The sequence below is a fragment of the Strix uralensis genome, chromosome 13 (genome assembly GCF_047716275.1).
Source record: "Strix uralensis isolate ZFMK-TIS-50842 chromosome 13, bStrUra1, whole genome shotgun sequence".
NCBI lineage: Eukaryota > Metazoa > Chordata > Aves > Strigiformes > Strigidae > Strix > Strix uralensis.
The window spans coordinates 12,276,233-12,293,299 of NC_133984.1; the positions used below are offsets into that span (position 1 = coordinate 12,276,233).

Consider the following 17,067-nt stretch of genomic DNA (forward strand, 5'->3'; position numbering starts at 1 on the left):
GCCGCCGCTGCCGCGCCTCCGCCGGCCCTGCCCGGTGGGTCCCCTCTGCCCCGCCGTCTCTATGGCGGCGCCGCCATGTTGCGGCCTCTCCGCCGCCTTTCGCGCCCGCCCCGCCGCGCTGCCGCCACCGGGCCCGGCCGCCGCCTCCTGCTCTCCACGCCCATTTTCTACGCTAACGGGCCGCCGCACATCGGGCACCTCTACTCCGCCCTGCTGGCCGACGCTTTGCACCGCCACCGCCGCCTCCGCGGCGCCGGCCCCGGCCGCCTCTCCACTGGTGAGTGTGGGTCCGCCGGGCGCCGCGCCTGACCCGCACCCTCCGGCCCATCCCCGGGGCTGACCCGCCTCCCCCGGGGCTCTGAGGCTGACCCCGTTTCCGGTGCTCTCAGGCTGGTCCCGAGGCCCCTGTGTCCCCGCGGGAGCAGGGTGAGGGCCCCGCGGCACTCCGCCTTCTCTGCCGTTTCAGGGACCGACGAACACGGGCTGAAGATCCAGCAGGCCGCGGCCGCGGCGGGGACGTCGCCCCCGGAGCTCTGCGAGCGGGTCTCCAGCCTTTTCCACCAGGCCTTGACCCACGCCGCCGTCTCCTTCACTGACTTCACCCGCACCAGCGAGCCCCGCCACCAGCGAGCCGTGCATCATTTCTGGGGTGCCCTCCGGGATGGCGGGGCACTCTACAAAGGGTCTTACGAGGGCTGGTACTGCACTCCCGAGGAGTGCTTCCTCCCCGAGAGCCAGCTCGCCGAGCGCAGGGATGCCCAGGGACGCCCGTGCAAGGTGTCTTTGGAGACCGGCCATCAGGTAACGGCACCTGCACCGTCCTGGTCAAGGGCGACCGGTCCTGCAGAAGCATTGCGCACTCATCTGTTGCTCTGGTCTGGCCAGATTTGGGAGTGTTTAATGCTTCCCGTAACCTTTTGTAATTCATGTCAGCTGAGACTCGCCTGTATTTCATAGAATGTCTCTTCTGTGTTGATAGTGCTGTGTGGCTAGGCAAGGGGGAGCTGCCAGAACCCCAACTGGCAGATGCAAATTTTAGCCATGTGCCATGGGAAGGATTCGGCTGCTGCTGGGTTTCGCAGGCTGCTGGCCTGGAGGCAGTGTTTTAAAGCAGTGATGAAAGAAGTTAACTGCAGAAGGATACAGGTGTTTATAACTGAGGTGTTTGTTGGGTGTCTGGAGTTTGAGACGTGTTTTGTGAGGCAATTCAGTTTGGCCTCTGGACACTTTGCATCAATCTTGTTATGTGGGTTTTGGCCTTACGTAAAACACCGTAGCATCATCTGCTTGTGGTCTAGTCTGATGGCTGAATAGTGGTGCAACCAGGAGTGTGGTGCCTGACTGAGAGTCTCTGCCACTGCGTTTTCTGTAAGGTGTCAGGAGTGACATGATTTAATCCAGCAGTTGCAGGTAGTCATGCTTCAGAGCTAAGTGGAGGTTACGCTCTTGTGATATTTGTATGAGGCTGGGTCATAGGACTGTTGGTTCACACAGAAAGGGGTGCGTTGGCAAATAATATCTCTTGATAAAGCACCTGATGTAGTTGGGGAAAAGATAAGTTTCCAGGCAGAGAAATCATTCTTTAGATCCAAAATAGAGCCAGCAGGCTTCAAAGTCAAATATACCCTGAGAACAGTTACTTGCCTTAGCTGCATATCAAACTGTGCAACAGAAACAGTAGTGTGCATGGTGCAGAGAAGGTCTTGCAAGGTGGTGGAAAGAGATGGTAGGTGTTTATCTTCAACCAGAAAGAGACAGTTCATTTCTTGAGGGTTTTGTGAAAGAAAAGGGGGAGTTTACAACATGCCATAAAACCTGTACTTCAGGCGAGACTCTGATTCTTGGCATCTAGTAGAGCTTGGGGCTGAAAATGTATAGCTCATCTTTGAATTATGTTCTTCAGGTCTTCCTTGAACACTGAGATATCAGAGTCTGTTCTGTAGGAAATGATCCTCCTTCACTCTGTTACTGCGCTTTTGTGTCATTTAATGTGCAGAGAAGCTGGAGAAGGGCCACCAGAGGCTCCCAGTGTGGTCAGGGTACGGAGCACATGCCTACAAGAGGTAGAGGGAACTGGGCCAGTTTAGTTTTGCCAAACGGATTGCAAAGGGACAAGCTAATAGCAGCCTATACCTATTCACGGGGCACAAAGAGCACAAAGCCATGTGCTTCATGGGAGTGCCAGGTGCTAGGTAGAGCAAGGGATAACGATGCCACAGGCTGTGCTGTGGGGTCAGGCTGGGCGTTAGGATAAGCTCTTTCCCCGGGAGGGTGGTGCAGTCCTGGGGCCAGTCCCCAGTGAGGTGGGGGAGCCCCATCCTTGGCTGGGTAAAGCTCCAGTCACCTTTGGCTGGTGCCAGCCCTGCTGTGAGCAGGCTGTGGGGCTGCAGAGAGGTGGAGGGCCTGTCCCACCTCTGCTGCTCTCATTTTATGGGTTCGTTCTGGTGTAGGGTGGTGGATTAGTTTACCTGCAGATGCTCCATTGCAGGACCAGGAACTGTGGTGTTCTGTATTTGCTGGGAGGGGGACTGCATTTATTGCATTCAGTCATTGCTCGGTCCAGCCAGGAGACAGTTGGCGTGTGTGAGGCTGCAGGGCTTCTCTTTCTGATGAGGCAGTGAGCTGGAGCTGGGAACTGACTGTCCCGGGAGTGTGATGAAAAAGCCCTGGGGGGTTGATAAACAACAAGCTGGATGTGAGGCAGCAGTGTGCCCTGGCAGCAAAGGCAGCCAACGGGATTATCTCAAGCTGTATGAACAGGAGCAATTCCTGTTCAAGGGATATGATTATCCTCCTCTACTCAGCACTCTAAATGACCACATCTGGGTACTGCATCCAGTTTTCTGTCCCCTAATACAGGAAACACAACCTAGAAACTGGAAGGAGTTCAGTGGAGGGCCAGGAAGATGATTGGGATGCTAGAGCACTTGCTGTTTGAGGAGAGGCTGAGGGAGCTGGTTTCTTCAACCTTAGAGAAGTCAGGATTTTGGGAGGGCCTAGTGGCAGAAGCTCCCCAATAGCTACAAGGAGGTCATCTAGAAGATGGACTCAGGTTCTTCTAATGGTATGTGGCAGGAGGATGAGAGAATGGGCATAAGTTGAAACAAGAGAGATTCAGACCGGATTTACAGAGGAACTTTTTCCCCATGAGGACAGCCAAGCAGCAGAACAGGCTGCCTGGGGAAGTGGTCTCCATCTTTAGAGATTTTAAATACGTGCCTCGCTAAAGCCCTGAGTAAGTTGTTCTAACCCTGTATGCGACCCTGCTGTGAGCAGGAGCCTGGACTAGACACTTCCTGAATTATCCTGTGCTCGTAAGGTCAGAGCTGTTTGAAAGTCAGGGGAGAAGGCACACAGATTTCTCTTCAGGGCAGATATTCCAGTAACTGTTCACAGGCAAGCCTTGAACAGAGACACCAGTTTTGCAGGTTATAATTACTCTGCCCTTTATCAACCTCTCTGTATGCTCCAGGCTCTAATTTACCAGTTCACAGGAGACAGCCTATTTCTAATCTCTTTTCTTCCTGCTGAAGTACTCTCTACTCACCTGACAACCACCTTTTCTGCAGGTGGCTAGCTGATAAGAGCTAGCTCAGCTCTTAGCACTTGTCAGATTTTGGTATGGCTTTTGTGTCCTGAGTTGTTACCAAAAGGGTCACTGGATTGTGTAAAAGGGAATGTTGGATAGAGGACATGGCATTGGCTCTGTGTGAAGTGTTACGCCTGGACAGAGTGCTGAGAGCTGGTACCCAGAAACTAAAAAAGATTATGGAAAAATACAAAGAATTCGGGGGGTGGGACCAAAACATTTTTGTGTAACTTGTTTATGTTTTGTGTAGGGGAGACTATTTCTTTTGGGATAACCTTCTAGTCAAGTAAGCAAAGGTAGTATTGGCTACTGGCTGCTACTGAAATCAGTGAATTCAGCTACATCATAAAGCAGTTTTGTACCACTGGGATTAATTACTCCTTAGGGTATGTCAGCATGAGGCTCTTTACTGGTTGTATTGGGAGTGAGGCACTTTCTGACTCAGTCAGAAGTTGTTGGGTTCAGTGCTAGAAACTGAAACTCTCCTGTGTGATGCCAAAGCCTATAGTTTCTTATCTTACAGTCTTATTTAGCTTTGAAAGGTAAGACTTCTTGACCTAGCTAGCCATAGATCTCTTGAGTGCCTTTACACAGTTCGCTCGTACCATATCTACCCACAAAGTTTTCATTGTTTTAGCTAAATGTGTTTTTTAATGAATTTAAATTTGTGGGAGAAGTGCTGTCAGTACTTTAAGATGATTTTAGGCTAACAAAGTGAGAACCTAAGATGCACTAATTCTTAAACTGGAGAGAAAGAGGAACATAGTGCCTAGGAGAAAAGCAGAGGCACCTGTTCTGCTGATCAAGGATGCCAGTTAAACTTGGACACCAGAGTGAAAAGAGTAGGCTGATTTTACTGTTAATCAAAGGATATAACTAAGTACTACAGAAAATAAGAAATAAGAAAAATACAGAATAGTACACTTACTTATTACTACATCCAGTTAAGCAAGGTAATGCAGCTAATCATTACTACACGGCGGGGAGAATAGTGATTAAGAAAGATAATCACCACTTGCATATGTTACCAACATCCAGATCTGCAGTCACTGGGGAGCCCCGGTTGCAGCGAGGATTTGGAGCACTTTTCCCTGCAAGTGGGAAGTCCTACGTGATGTGTCCATCTGTGGGTGAGGCACCCAAAGTCATGGCAAGCGGGTCCAGCCTTATTTACCAAAAATCAGCAAGTCAGAATGACTTGCACCTTTGTTTTGAGCAGAAACATCTGGTTTCATCCTCCTGTTGGAATTCACCCAAAGCCTGGCCAGGGCTCAAGGGGGAGAACCAAGGGAGTTTCTAACAATGCCAAACACTTGGATTCTCAGCCTTGAACAAGGCTAAACAAGGAAAGTTGGATACACTTTCTCACAGCATTTTATCCTCACTACTAACTACGTTTTGTCTAAGCTACATCTTTCACTAGTGAGCATACATATTTCATTAATGATTAAATACTAATAATTAATGGTAATACAGATTTTACTAACTAACAGATACCAATAATGGATAACGTTTAGTTGTGAGGTTCATCTAGAGGTCAACTTTGTTTCAGGGCCTATTATTCAGACCCTAGCACTACAGCACCCATCAGGATTGTTAGTAAGGCAGTAATTAATAATGTCACTTTGTCTTTTCGTTATTTTCTATTATTATTGCAAAACTATGTTTTTAAGAAAGTGTATTCTTGTCTCCCTAATTCTTGCCTGATGACAACTAAGTCTGGCAGGTAGAAAGGTATTCCTTCCCTGGGGGCATGAGCATCTTTAAAAGCAGAGTCCCAAGTGCTGAAGTCCTTGTGTGTTGCCCTGGGAAACCCAGGGAAGCAGGTACCTTAGGAGGTTCCCACTACTCATAGGAAGATACCAGGGGCTTCACGCGTGGTGGGGAGCACATTCCAATGCAGAAGGAGCGTGCGACGAACTCCACACTGAGAATGCTCTGTGCAAATTGTAAAACCATTTGCAGGGTGTTTGGGCCGTAATTCTTTTCTCTCCTGCCTTCTCAGGTGCACTGGACCAAAGAGGAGAATTACATGTTCAGGCTTTCGGCGTTCCAGGATCCGTTGCGGAAGTGGCTCCGGGACAACCCACAGGCCATTTCCCCACACCCTTTCTACCAGCGTGTGCTCCACTGGCTGGAAGAGGACTTGCCAGACTTGTCCGTCTCTCGTGAGAGGAGCCGGCTGCAGTGGGGTATCCCTGTCCCCAGTGACTCAACACAAACTATTTATGTATGGGTAGATGCCTTGGTGAACTATCTGAGCGTGGTGGGCTACCCTGAGACACACGGTGAGTGGTGGCCAGCTGTGCACCATGTTGTGGGCAAGGACATCCTCAAGTTTCATGCTGTCTACTGGCCAGCACTGCTGATGGCAGCAGGGCTGGCTCCCCCTGAGCGAATCCTTGTGCACTCCCACTGGACTGTCCGTGGGCAGAAGATGTCCAAAAGCCTGGGCAATGTGATTGACCCCTTTGCTTGTATTGGACAGTACACAGTAGACGGATTTCGGTACTTCCTGCTAAGGCAGGGTGTACCTGAGCGGGACTGTGACTATTATGATGAGAAGGTTGTTAAGGTAGTGAATTCAGAGCTGGCAGATGCACTTGGGGGACTTCTCAATCGGTCAACAGCCCTCAGCATTAACCCCAGCAACACTTACCCTTGTTTCTCAGAATCTTGTTTTCCAAAAGTCTTGGATTACAGGGAGACAAAAGGCATGGGTAGGGCTTCTGCTGAAGACTATGAGTTTGTGGCATCTGTGGCTTCTCTGCCTCTGCAGGTGGCTAATTATTTCGAAGGTTTCCAGATCTACAAGGCTTTAGAATGCATTGCCCTGTGTGTCAGGCAGACCAACAGTTTCTTCCAGAGACACAGACCTTGGAAACTCAACCGAAAAGACCCTGCAGAGCAGCTCTGGCTTGACACCATCATCCACGTTACGCTGGAATGCCTGCGTGTCTATGGGACTCTCCTGCAGCCTGTGATCCCACACACTGCAGACAGGTTGCTTTCCAGGCTGGCTGTTGAGCCAGAAGAGAGAGGTCTCTCGAGTTTGACGTTTCTGGCACGCTACAATGGGAAGTCGTGTCCCTTTGAAGGGAGGCAGCTTGGACCTGACACTGGCATTTTATTTCACAGACTAGAGAAGTCAAGACAGCCTCAGATAGAAACCAAGAAGCTTTAGTCTGACAAACAGCTTCTGTAAATAAAAGCCTCCAGGAACTCCCAGAAAATGTTGTCTTTGTTAAAAGCATGTTCCTCCCATCTCTTGGTGGTGGTATAAAGTGGATGAGTGGAAAACCAGACTGAACAGGGCTGTGCTGTCCTGCCTAGTGACCGGCATAGGTCTGTGCCCGACGTGAGAAGCAGACACAGGCAGATGAGTTGCATGAGTGGGGATAAGAGTTAGGAAAGCTGCTCAAGTAGCACCCTTGAAGGAACACCTAATTAGCTAAGTTGGTAACAGCATTCTGAAGACATAGCCTAGGGTTTGAATATTGCTGCTTTTTTCCCCCTGATGTATTTTATGGGACATAAAAAGCAGCTGAAGCAAATACTTGTCCCTTTAAAATAGGGAACTCTTCCTATACAGTCTTGGGGCTCCATAGAGAACCCTCTTGCCTGTGTCGCATATCTTCCCTCCTGACCCCTTTACCTTCTCTTTTCTGGATGGAACGGGTCAGGTGCTCTGCTGAAGACACCAAACACAAATGTGGCAGTCGATCTGCTCAGCAATCTCTTCAGACAGCAGCTCCCCAACTGGCTCGCTGGCTCACTCCAGGAATCCCCCCTCAGGCTAACATTCAGGCTGAGTCTCCAGGAGGATCAAACTACCCCTGAGGAAAGAAGGGGTCTTTCCTGGTGCCTTCTCAGTGTTGTCTCTGCTGACACAGAGGGCTGAGCACCAGTTCTGCAGCTGGTGTCCTCATCTCGATTTTGCCCTGCCGGTTTCTGGCCAGGCCCAAATTAGCTGGGGGTAGTCAGAAATGGTTTCCCTGTAACATCTCTGGGATACAGTCCAAATGGATCTGTTGAGTCCATCAGCTGAGCTTCCTTTATGGGTCCAAACCTCCATTTAGCTGATGTCTGTGTGAGCCTCGATGGGGAAGATCCCTTCTGTGTGACTGCTCTTTACACGGAGATGGTCCAGTGAGATGGGATGGCTCAGCGGTCAAGTGGGTGGTCTCGCTCAGCTGCACAGACCTGCAGACATGAGCAAAATTGGAAAGGGGTGTGTGGGGGGGAATGCATTTCAGGTCCAGACTCAACTTTAGGAGGCTTTTCTGCCTGCTGCATGGTTTATTGCACCCTCTTTGTTGCATTTCAGTGCTGCTGGAAGCAGGCAGCTGAGCACTGGTACCTTGGTGCAGTTGTGACCGCTTTGGGAAGGATTTACCAGAGGTCCCTGCCTTTGGCTCCTCTGGTTCCCATCAAGTGCCTGCCCTGCAGGAGTCTTGTATCAGCAGCCAGTTTTAGGGGGCTGCGATCTCTTTTGGAGCGCCTGGGCTGTGTTACCAGGGTCAACAGGAGCAGCGCAACCCCCTCGGAGCACCGCGGATCTCCGCGGACGCAGCAGAGGGACGGACAGATCATCCTGCTTCTCCCTTGTGTTGCCCTTGCGGTTCTCCACGATGCCCCCCCTGTGCCGCAGCACGCTGTGCGGCCTATTTCAGATTACCCGTGAGAAGAAAGCCAGGTCCCCTCAGCCCGCTCCTGCGGTGGTAATCCTCCTCCCTGTGCAGCTTTACCTGGTACCCCTCACTCCTACCAGCCCTGTGTGTGTGCTTCAGGCTGCAGCCCTCTGTGCCCTCACGCCACGAGCGTGGGCAGAGGCCTGTGCGGGGCTCTTCCATGCAGCCCCCGTGGCCGGGGCTGCCGATCCCGGTGTTTTGGCATCGCCAGCCACGGGGGGAGCGAGCACGTTGGCACCTCTCGGCTCTTGAGCGTGTAGGTGTTTCTGTCCCCCAGTTTCTGGTCCTGCCCCACCCTGCTGTCACCACTGGCCTTGGACTGCTCTCCCTCCCGGGAGGTGACCTGTGTGGCTGCCCCGCCGGTCCCCTGCCCGCCCGGGAAGGCAGCCGCCGGGATGCCCGGGCTGCGAAGGCCGTTTGTCCCCGGATCCATCGCCTGGCCCGGGGCTCTGAACCCGCCACGCGGGTCCCCGTGCCCAGGCGAGTGCGCGGGGCGGGGCCGTGCCCGTGCCGGTACGCGGGGCGGGGCCGTGCCGGTGCGTGGGGCGGGGTCGTGCCGGTGCCGGCACGCGGGGCGGGGCCGTGCCGTGCCGTGCCGTGCCGTGCCGGTGCGTGGGGCTGTGCCGTAGCCGGTGCGTGGGGCGGCGCGGCCCCATGAGACGGTGAGGCGGCGGCGGCGCGGGATGGCGGCGGGCGGCAGCGGGCGGCCGCCGGGCCCCGACTCTTCGCTGGAGCCGTACGTGCAGACCCGCATCTTCAAGATCATCGTGATCGGAGACTCGAACGTGGGCAAGACGTGCCTGACCTTCCGCTTCTGCGGGGGCACCTTCCCCGACAAGACCGAGGCCACCATCGGCGTGGACTTCCGCGAGAAGACGGTGGAGATCGAGGGGGAGCGCATCAAGGTGGGCCACGGCAGCACCGGCACCGGGCCCGGGGCTGGCCGGCAGCGGCCCGGGCAGTGAAGGCAGCCCCTGCCCCGGGGCTGCCGCTCTGCCCCCCAGACGCCTCCCGGGGGCTTTTCTGGTTTCAGCCCAACTCGAGGAAGGGCAACAGGGGAAGGTTTCTCCTCCCCGTGGTGCGGGGACACTTTCTGAGCCTGTCCTTGCTGCCTCGGTGCTATTTATGGGGTTCGCAGGCGGTCTGAAAGGATTGCTTGGGGTGAAACGCTGCTGTCCTCCAGCTCTCCTGACAGGCAGCATAACCGGGTCCTCAAAGCATCAGGGCGGCCTCCAGCTTCTGAAGCTGGACCAAAAGAGAGGCAGAGCTGTGGGGAGCTGGGGGAAGGAGCTGCACGCAGAAACCAGTGTGTTTTCGGGGGAGCAGATGGTTGTAGGCTGGCAGTGGCTGTGCTGGAGGGCCAGGAGCTTGCATGAGCTGGTTGCAGTGGGCTTGGCAGCTGTGGTATTAATGCTGAAGACTGCTGTCAGCAAGCACTGGGAGGGTGCAATTTCAGCAGAATTAGAATAGGATGAATTTGCTGTACGAAGGCCAGTGTGACACCTGTAACAAATGCATCAGTCCAGACCCAGAGAGCTCTGGCTGATGTGTCAGAGCAGATCTGCAGATCAGCAGCAGCTGGTAGGAAACAGCCTGGGAAGCACTGTTTGCAGCCGAGCTTGGCCTGCCTGGTTAGGTGGATCAACACCGACAGCTGTCTAGTGTAAGACTGACTGCTGGAAGAAGCAAATATTGCTATTTTGCTGACAGATGGGTGATCAAAAGTTGAGGGACTAATCACAATGAAATCAGAGCTGCTATTGGTGGGTAAGAACTTCAGCTGTGCTTTTAAACTGTCCATGAACATCTTTCTCTCCTTTAAGAGGAGAGGTGCTCATTTTTCCCCCTGCCTCCCCCAGCTCTATCCAACACCACATAGCTGTGGTGTTATAAGCTGTAGTGCAGGCTGGCATGAAGCCTGTCTTACTGCCACTAGCTGGGAAATGTTGCCAGGCTTTCTACCTTTGGATATTATTTGTGCTCCAGCAGGCAGGAGTGGGAGGCAGTGCAGCAAACCGGCCTTTTCCTGGGACCATGTGTCCAAGAGGGGAGGTGAGAGGTGGGTGAGGGCAAGGTACCCTTCTCTCCTGTTCTGCCCAGATGGAACAACCTAGGAGAGACTGGCAGGGAAATGAATGAGCAGCATCTTTTCTTTGCCAGCATTTTTCCACTCTGATAACACTCTGAGGCAGGCCAATTTGGATTAACCCAAGACATTTGTTTGGAAATTGCCAGTTCCAGGCTTCAGGACATTACCTGCAAGGGCCAGGAGAACTCATAGAGTCACAGACTAACAGCAAAGTGTCGGTTGGGAGGGACCTCAGGGGGCCATCTGCTCCAACCCCCTGCTGAAGCACAGCAACCCAGAGCTCATTGCCCAGGTCCACGGCCACGTGGCTTTTGAATACCTCTAAGGATGGGGACTCCACACCCTCCTTGGGCAACCTGTGCCAGTGCTCGGTCACCCTCACAGGGAAAGGTGTTTCCTGATGTTCAGAGGGAATCTCCTGTGTTTCAGTGTGTGCCCATTGCCTCTGGTCTTGGCACTGGGCACCACTGAAAAGAACCAGACTCTATCCTCTTTGTAGTCTCCCTTCAGGTATCTATACACATTGGTAAGATATTTCCCTGAGCCTTCTCTTCTGCAGGCTAAACAGCCCCAGCTCTCTTGGCCTTTCCTTGTAGGGGAGAGACTCCAGTCCCTTCATCATCTTCATGGCCCTTTGCTGGACTCTCCAGTCCATATGGGCCTCTCCTGTACTGGGAAGCTCAGAACTGAACACAGCACTCCAGCTGTGGCCTCACCAGCACTGAAAAAAGGGGATGGATCACCTCCTTTGGCCTGCTGGTAATACTTTGTCTAATGCAGCCCAGGATACCATTCACCACTTTTGCTGCAAGGGCACACTGCTGGCTCATGTTCAACCTGGTGTCCACCAGGACCCCCAAGTCCTTTTCTGCAAAGCAGCTTTGCAGCTGGGTGGTCCCCTGTGTACTGGTGCCTGGAGCTGTTCCTCCCCAGGGACGGGACTTGGCACTTCTCTTTATTGAACTTCATGAGGTTCCTGTCAGTGCATTTCTCCAGCCTGCTGAGGTCCCTCTGGATGGCAGCACAACCATCTGACATACTAGCCACACTCCTCCCAGTTTGGTGTCATCTGCACACTTGCTGAGGGCATAATCTGCCCCACCATCCAGATCATTAATGAAGATGTCGAACAGGACTGAGCCTAGTATTGACCCCTGGGGTACACTGCTAGTTACCAGTGTTCAACTAGACTTTGCGTCACTGATCACCACCTTCTAGGCCCATACGTTCAGCCAGTTTCCAGTCACTGCACTGTCTGCTCATCCAGACCAGGAGCTTGTTGGCTCCTCTCTCACTTGGGTCAGGAAGTTGTCATCAGTGACAGGATCAGGGCCTGCAGACATGAGGCTGCTCCTATCTGCCTTTAGAGGACCTCATCTGCTTGTTCTTCCTGGTCAGGTGGCCTATAGCAGACACTCCTGACAATGTCACCCATGCCAGCCTGCTCTTTAATCCTCACCCACAAGCTCTCAGTTGGTTGCTCACCCATCCCCTCCCACTGCTCTCTCACACAAAGGGTGGCTCTCCTCATCTTCTCTTTGCCCTGACTCCTCTGTATGTACCACCATATAACTGTTGGGGTTCTCTCTTACAGCGTAGGATTAGGTGGACAAATGTCCTGATCTGGCACAAGAATGTGAAATAAGTGTTTTGTTTCTGTGGTGGGGATTGTGGTCAAGTGCATCAGGAAAAGGATGAGAGGCAGGGACCAGTGCTCCCTGATGAAAGTGCTGTGATCTCTCTTACTAGATGAGCTGGGCTGGCTCGGTTGAATTACACAGGCGCGTGCCCTGTCGTATACAGCCTTGGGCACTGTCAGTGTAGGCCCAAACGCTTGTGTAACTCATCCGTCAGTCCTGGTTCCTCTAAGAAGAGATAGCCTCTCCCTGCGAGCCTTGCCTTGCCTGTGCCCTGCCTCAGGGCTGTGGCACCGCTGCCAGAGGTGGAGGAGCAGGAAGCCCTCCTGCCTCCTCCAGCAGGGGGTTCAGCAAGCCAGCCTGCTCCCCAGGCAGCAGGCCCTGCGCCGGGGTGGACACTCAGCGCTCCTGTGGCCTTTCTTTCTTGCCTGCTTTGCTTCCTAGGTGCAAGTGTGGGACACGGCTGGCCAGGAGAGGTTTCGGAAGAGCATGGTAGAGCATTACTACCGCAACGTGCATGCCGTTGTCTTCGTCTATGATGTCACAAAGATGACCTCCTTCACCAACCTCAAGACGTGGATCGAGGAGTGCAACGGGCACGCAGTGCCCCCCCTGGTCCCCAGGGTGCTTGTTGGGAACAAGTGTGACTTGAAAGACCTGATCCAAGTGCCATCCAGCATGGCCCTGAAGTTCGCCGACGCTCACAACATGCTTTTGTTTGAGACCTCGGCCAAGGACCCTAAGGAGAGCCAGAACGTGGATGCCATTTTCATGTGCCTGGCCTGCCGGCTGAAGGCACAGCGCTCGCTGCTCTGCCGGGACCTGGAGGGGCGGCCGGGCCAGCCCCGCAGGCTGGAGCCAACGCACGATGCCAACGGTAAAAACTCCTGCCCGTGCTGAGCAGGGCCCCCGCCGCCCTCTGTCACGGTCACCCCAATAAAGTCTCTGCGGTTCCAGTCAGCTCTGGGTGTTGCTTTGCGCGGCTCGGCGCGGCTCGGGCGGAGGGCGGGCAGCGCGCATGCGCGGCGGCGAGCGCACGCGCGGGCTGCGGCGGCGCCATCATGAAGTAAGTCGGCGGGCGCGGGGGGCGGGTGGGGAGGCCCGGTCGTTCCCCCGCTCTCGGTGCTGACGGTGCCCTCGCTCTCAGCCCCCTGACGAAGGTGAAGCTGATCAACGAGCTGAACGCGCGGGAGGCGGAGCTGGGCGTGCAGGAGGCCGTCTCGTGGCACGCGGAGTACAAGGATAGCGCCTGGATCTTTGTCGGTACGAGCCAGGCCGGGCCCGGGGTGGGGCTGGGGGGGTGTTGGGGGAGCGGGGAGGGCCGGGATTGTGTGTGTGTGGGGGGGGGGGGGGGGTGTTGGGGGAGCGGGGAGGGCCGGCCCCGGGGTGGGATTGGGAGGGGGGCGTGGTGGTGTTGGGGAAGTGGGGAGGGCCCAGTCGGGCCCGGTATGGGATTGGGGGGGCCGGGCCCACGCGGTGCCGGTGCCTCCTTCCCTTGTGTCCCTCTCCCTGCAGGCGGGCTGCACTACGAGCTGACGGAGGGGGATGTCATCTGCGTGTTCTCGCAGTAAGTGCTGCAGCCCCCCGGGCCCGCCGTGCCCCTGCCGCCACCCGGGGTGCTGAGAGTGTGTTGCAGGTATGGAGAAGTTGTCAACATTAACCTGGTGCGGGATAAGAAGACCGGGAAGTCCAAAGGGTTTTGCTTTCTGTGCTATGAGGACCAGAGGAGCACCATTCTTGCTGTTGACAACTTCAATGGGATCAAGGTGAGTGAAGCAGCCTGGGACACAGCCCTGCCTGCCTGCCAAGGCTCCCAAGGTCCTGCTTCGCATCAGACAGGAGCCCTGACAGCAGGCCCACAGCACGTGGGGAGCTGGTCTGTGCCTTTGCTAACACCATGACTCCTCTCGTAGATCAAAGGACGGACGATTCGAGTGGACCATGTGGCCAACTATCGGCCCCCCAAGGAATCTGATGACTTAGATGATGTTACAAAAGCCCTCCATGCAAAGGGTTGTGGAGTTAAAACGCCGCCTCATACGTCATCCGATTCCCTGTCAGAAGATGAAGATGTGCTCATAAAAAAGCAGAAAGGTGAGGTGTGTTCCTGCCAGTCTTGACCCCAGGTGGGAATGTCTGCACAGAGCCCTCAGCCTCTCAAGGGCCTTTTGCTCAGGGGAACAGCAAGGACGGGTGTGCTCTTGACAAGCCACAGCCCTAATGTCCTTTGCGTTGTGATCTTCTGAGGCGTATCTGAGTGACGGTATCTAGCACTTACCTGTGAATGATCTCCCCCAGACTCTGAAGAGCTGGATCTTGCAGACAATAATAGCACTTTTCCTGGACAAAAGCCTGTCAGGCTGCAGAGTTACTGCAGGGGGAAGCAGTGCTGTGGGGTGTGGGGAGAGGAAAGGTTTAGGCAAAGCACCACTTAATCTTAAAATCTGAATACTGCTACTGTAGGACTAGAGTTGTGTAGATGTATGGAGTGAACATTATGTGGCCTGTGCAAGATAATTGAATTGGATAGAACATAAAAGCAGCAGATCTAGATGAGATTGTGTGGCTAGAAACTGAAGCCAAGGAAAGTAGGGGGGGGTTGGACTAGACCTTTAAAGATCCCTCCTGACCCCAACTATTCTATGATTCTATGAAAGTAGACCTAATAATGCAGCAAAAACTAAACCATTCAAGTGCCTGAATACCTCTTGTTCTCAGTGGACACAGCAGGATTTGTGGCTCTACATCTTTCAGAAGAAAACAAAAAGATGTAAAGTATATCCAAATTGAACAAATGTGCCGTGTAAACGACCAGCCTGTGCAGCTGTACCTATGGATTTTTAGGAAGCCATTAGAGTATTTTCCATCTGTGTAGGCAGAGATCTTGAAAAGTTACGTTTGTTGGAGCCAGCAGAGTGCTAGAAGCAGTGTCTTGTGGTAGTACCTGCTTATTGTGGCTTGCTAACGACTTCCAGGCAGCATCTACCTGAGATGGGTTGTAGCTTCCAGCATAAGCCAGTTCAGTGGGGTGGCCTTGGGGTGGGGGTGTCCATTGTTCTGAAATTGGCTTGGAGCTCCTGGCACAGCACAGCATGCAGAGGAACCTTCCCTCCCACAGCTGGGCTCTGCCTGTGGCAGACAGGTATTAGCAGCAGGTATTTGGGGACATCTTGTAGCTGTGGCTGAGCCCTTGCGCTACCGGGGTTTGGGACCTGTCTGTACTGCACTCCTGCCCCGCATTGAGAGAGGAGCTCAGTGCCATGTCGTGTGGAGGGGGAGCCAGGATGGATGGGGCCTTAGTGTGGGGTGGAGGGGCTAGAGTCCTAGTTTGAGAGAAGTGTTGGAGGAAAGAAAACAGGCAACAGAACTAAGGGTGGGGACAAGATGTTGCTCCAGGGCACCGAGTAGATGCACAAAAATGAGAGAGGCAGAGAAAGAATTGTTGGGTCTGGAGAAGAGAATTTCCACGGAGTGGATCACAGTGTTGTTACTGCGTGGATGTGACTGAGGAAAGAAAAAGAAAGGAAGGTGCTGATCCTCTGAGCTGTGTTGAAGTGCTTGAGGGCAGCCTGGATGGGACAAACTCTATGTGGGGAGTGTTAAAGAAGGAAGCAGGATGGCTCAAGCTAGAGGAGAAAAGTGGTCGGGGTTGGAAGTGCAGTAGGATCTCTCTGAGGGGGGAACAGGTCTGTGAAGCTTGGCTGGAGGGGAGCTGGAAAGGTGCTGCGGTGCTAGGCAGAGCTTGGGGGGGTGAGGTGATGCTTGCAGGACTGCCTGTCCTGAGAGATGAACCTTGTATTTCAGATAAGGAGAAAAGTAGACAGGAACGGCAAAAGCAGAGCTCGCAGGCTGTGAAGAGGGCTGTGTCCACAGAGGAGGCACACCCCAGAATCAAGATTAAGAAGGAGAAGGAGGACCCCGGCTATGACCGCTACGCCAGTGGGAGCCAGCAGCCCTGGAAGGGCTTGGAGAGGAAACCTGTGAGCAGGATGCAGCGAGAAGAGGAAGAGTGGAGGCACCAGAGGCCTTCAGAGAGAAAAGGGGAAAAGAGCTTCCAGGACCAGAGGGGACAAAGCGGTTTGTGGGAAGAGAGGGAGAAGAGAGAGGAGGCTGTCAGGAAGGGCGATGGGCACAGCAGCCGGCGAGAAGAGGGTCCTGAGGGCAGCCGATCCCGGGAGCGTGGCGCCAGGGAAACCCATCCCAGGCACAGGGAGCGGGGCTCCGCGAGAGGCTCCAGCCGCTGCTGAGTCCTGGGGTGAGCACTCAAGGGGCCAAGGGATGCCCCAAACCTGCCCAAAGACCTGCGCAGAGCCTCCCTGCGCCGCTTGGGGCAGGGGAAGCACCGCGGCTGGACCGTGGTTTCTCGTTCCATCCTCGGACAGCACTCTCCTCGCCACCCCTGCTGCAGACTGGGACATGAATTTTGTTGCTTCCTTCAGCCCTTCTTGTAACATCGGACTTGCAGGTGTGCTGGGACGCTGTGCTGTGGCATGAAGGTGGTTGCTGGAAGCAGGAGGCTGCTCTTCTTCCCAAAATTGCTCAGTTCTGTCAGTCCTGGGGCGGGTGGGTGGGGAGGTGCCCCCACTGCACTGCGGAGAGAGACCGGTGTGTGGTTTGACCTCATGCACCAGCTTTGGGTCCTGAGCCCACCCAGCGCAGATCCTGCCTTCTGTGATGGATCCCCAGAGCTGTGTTGGGGCTGTTTACTGTTTGGTTTGTTTTAAATACTTTTAAATAAAAGTTACCTGTTAACCAGGAGCTAGCCCTGGGAGCAGCGTTTCCATCTCCTGGTAAGGTGTGTTTCTTTGCTGTCTGGACACAAAACCAGGGGCGATTGATGTGGAGTGACAGAGGGAGGGATGGTTTATAGCCAGATCTGGTTGCTACGAGAATAACTCCTGCCAGGATCCGTTACGGTTTCAGGCAGTTGCCTGGCTTCGTCCCTGCGGGAGCGACCCCCGCGCAGCCGGGCCGGGGTCCTGACGCTGGCAGGGCGGCGCTGGGGGCGGGTTTGCGGGGGTCCGCTCCGCCTAGGGCTGCCCTGCCGGGCCGGGCCTCGTT

General features: G+C 54.3%; 3 protein-coding genes across 3 annotated transcripts; all 3 read left to right on the forward strand.

Annotated features, from left to right (window-relative positions):
- Window positions 1-16: 16 nt before the first annotated feature.
- MARS2 (methionyl-tRNA synthetase 2, mitochondrial) lies at window positions 17-6,822 on the forward strand. The gene is made up of 3 exons (XM_074883140.1): window positions 17-277; window positions 467-801; window positions 5,595-6,822. Exons 1-3 carry the CDS (start codon window positions 76-78, stop codon window positions 6,771-6,773), a joined length of 1,716 nt encoding a protein of 571 aa, XP_074739241.1. The 5' UTR covers window positions 17-75; the 3' UTR covers window positions 6,774-6,822.
- Window positions 6,823-8,875: 2,053 nt separating this feature from the next.
- Window positions 8,876-12,966, forward strand: RAB33A (RAB33A, member RAS oncogene family). Its single transcript, XM_074882578.1, has 2 exons — window positions 8,876-9,185; window positions 12,451-12,966. Exons 1-2 carry the CDS (start codon window positions 8,964-8,966, stop codon window positions 12,904-12,906), a joined length of 678 nt encoding a protein of 225 aa, XP_074738679.1. The 5' UTR covers window positions 8,876-8,963; the 3' UTR covers window positions 12,907-12,966.
- RBMX2 (RNA binding motif protein X-linked 2) lies at window positions 12,942-16,789 on the forward strand. The gene is made up of 6 exons (XM_074882577.1): window positions 12,942-13,072; window positions 13,154-13,269; window positions 13,522-13,573; window positions 13,643-13,772; window positions 13,920-14,100; window positions 15,811-16,789. The coding sequence occupies exons 1-6, from the start codon at window positions 13,068-13,070 to the stop codon at window positions 16,251-16,253; spliced, it is 927 nt and encodes a 308-aa protein (XP_074738678.1). The 5' UTR covers window positions 12,942-13,067; the 3' UTR covers window positions 16,254-16,789.
- The last annotated feature ends 278 nt before the right edge of the window (window positions 16,790-17,067 follow it).

Bases quoted from the DNA above. Each gene is read 5' to 3' on its own strand.
- MARS2 (XM_074883140.1), top strand. From the start codon at position 76: ATGTTGCGGCCTCTCCGCCGCCTTTCGCGCCCGCCCCGCCGCGCTGCC. The intron at 278-466 runs GTGAGTGTGGGT...CTGCCGTTTCAG, and splicing joins CCCCGGCCGCCTCTCCACTG to GGACCGACGAACACGGGCTG. The intron at 802-5,594 runs GTAACGGCACCT...CTGCCTTCTCAG, and splicing joins CTTTGGAGACCGGCCATCAG to GTGCACTGGACCAAAGAGGA.
- RAB33A (XM_074882578.1), top strand. From the start codon at position 8,964: ATGGCGGCGGGCGGCAGCGGGCGGCCGCCGGGCCCCGACTCTTCGCTG. The intron at 9,186-12,450 runs GTGGGCCACGGC...TTTGCTTCCTAG, and splicing joins TCGAGGGGGAGCGCATCAAG to GTGCAAGTGTGGGACACGGC.
- RBMX2 (XM_074882577.1), top strand. The intron at 13,270-13,521 runs GTACGAGCCAGG...CTCTCCCTGCAG, and splicing joins TAGCGCCTGGATCTTTGTCG to GCGGGCTGCACTACGAGCTG. The intron at 13,574-13,642 runs GTAAGTGCTGCA...AGTGTGTTGCAG, and splicing joins GTCATCTGCGTGTTCTCGCA to GTATGGAGAAGTTGTCAACA.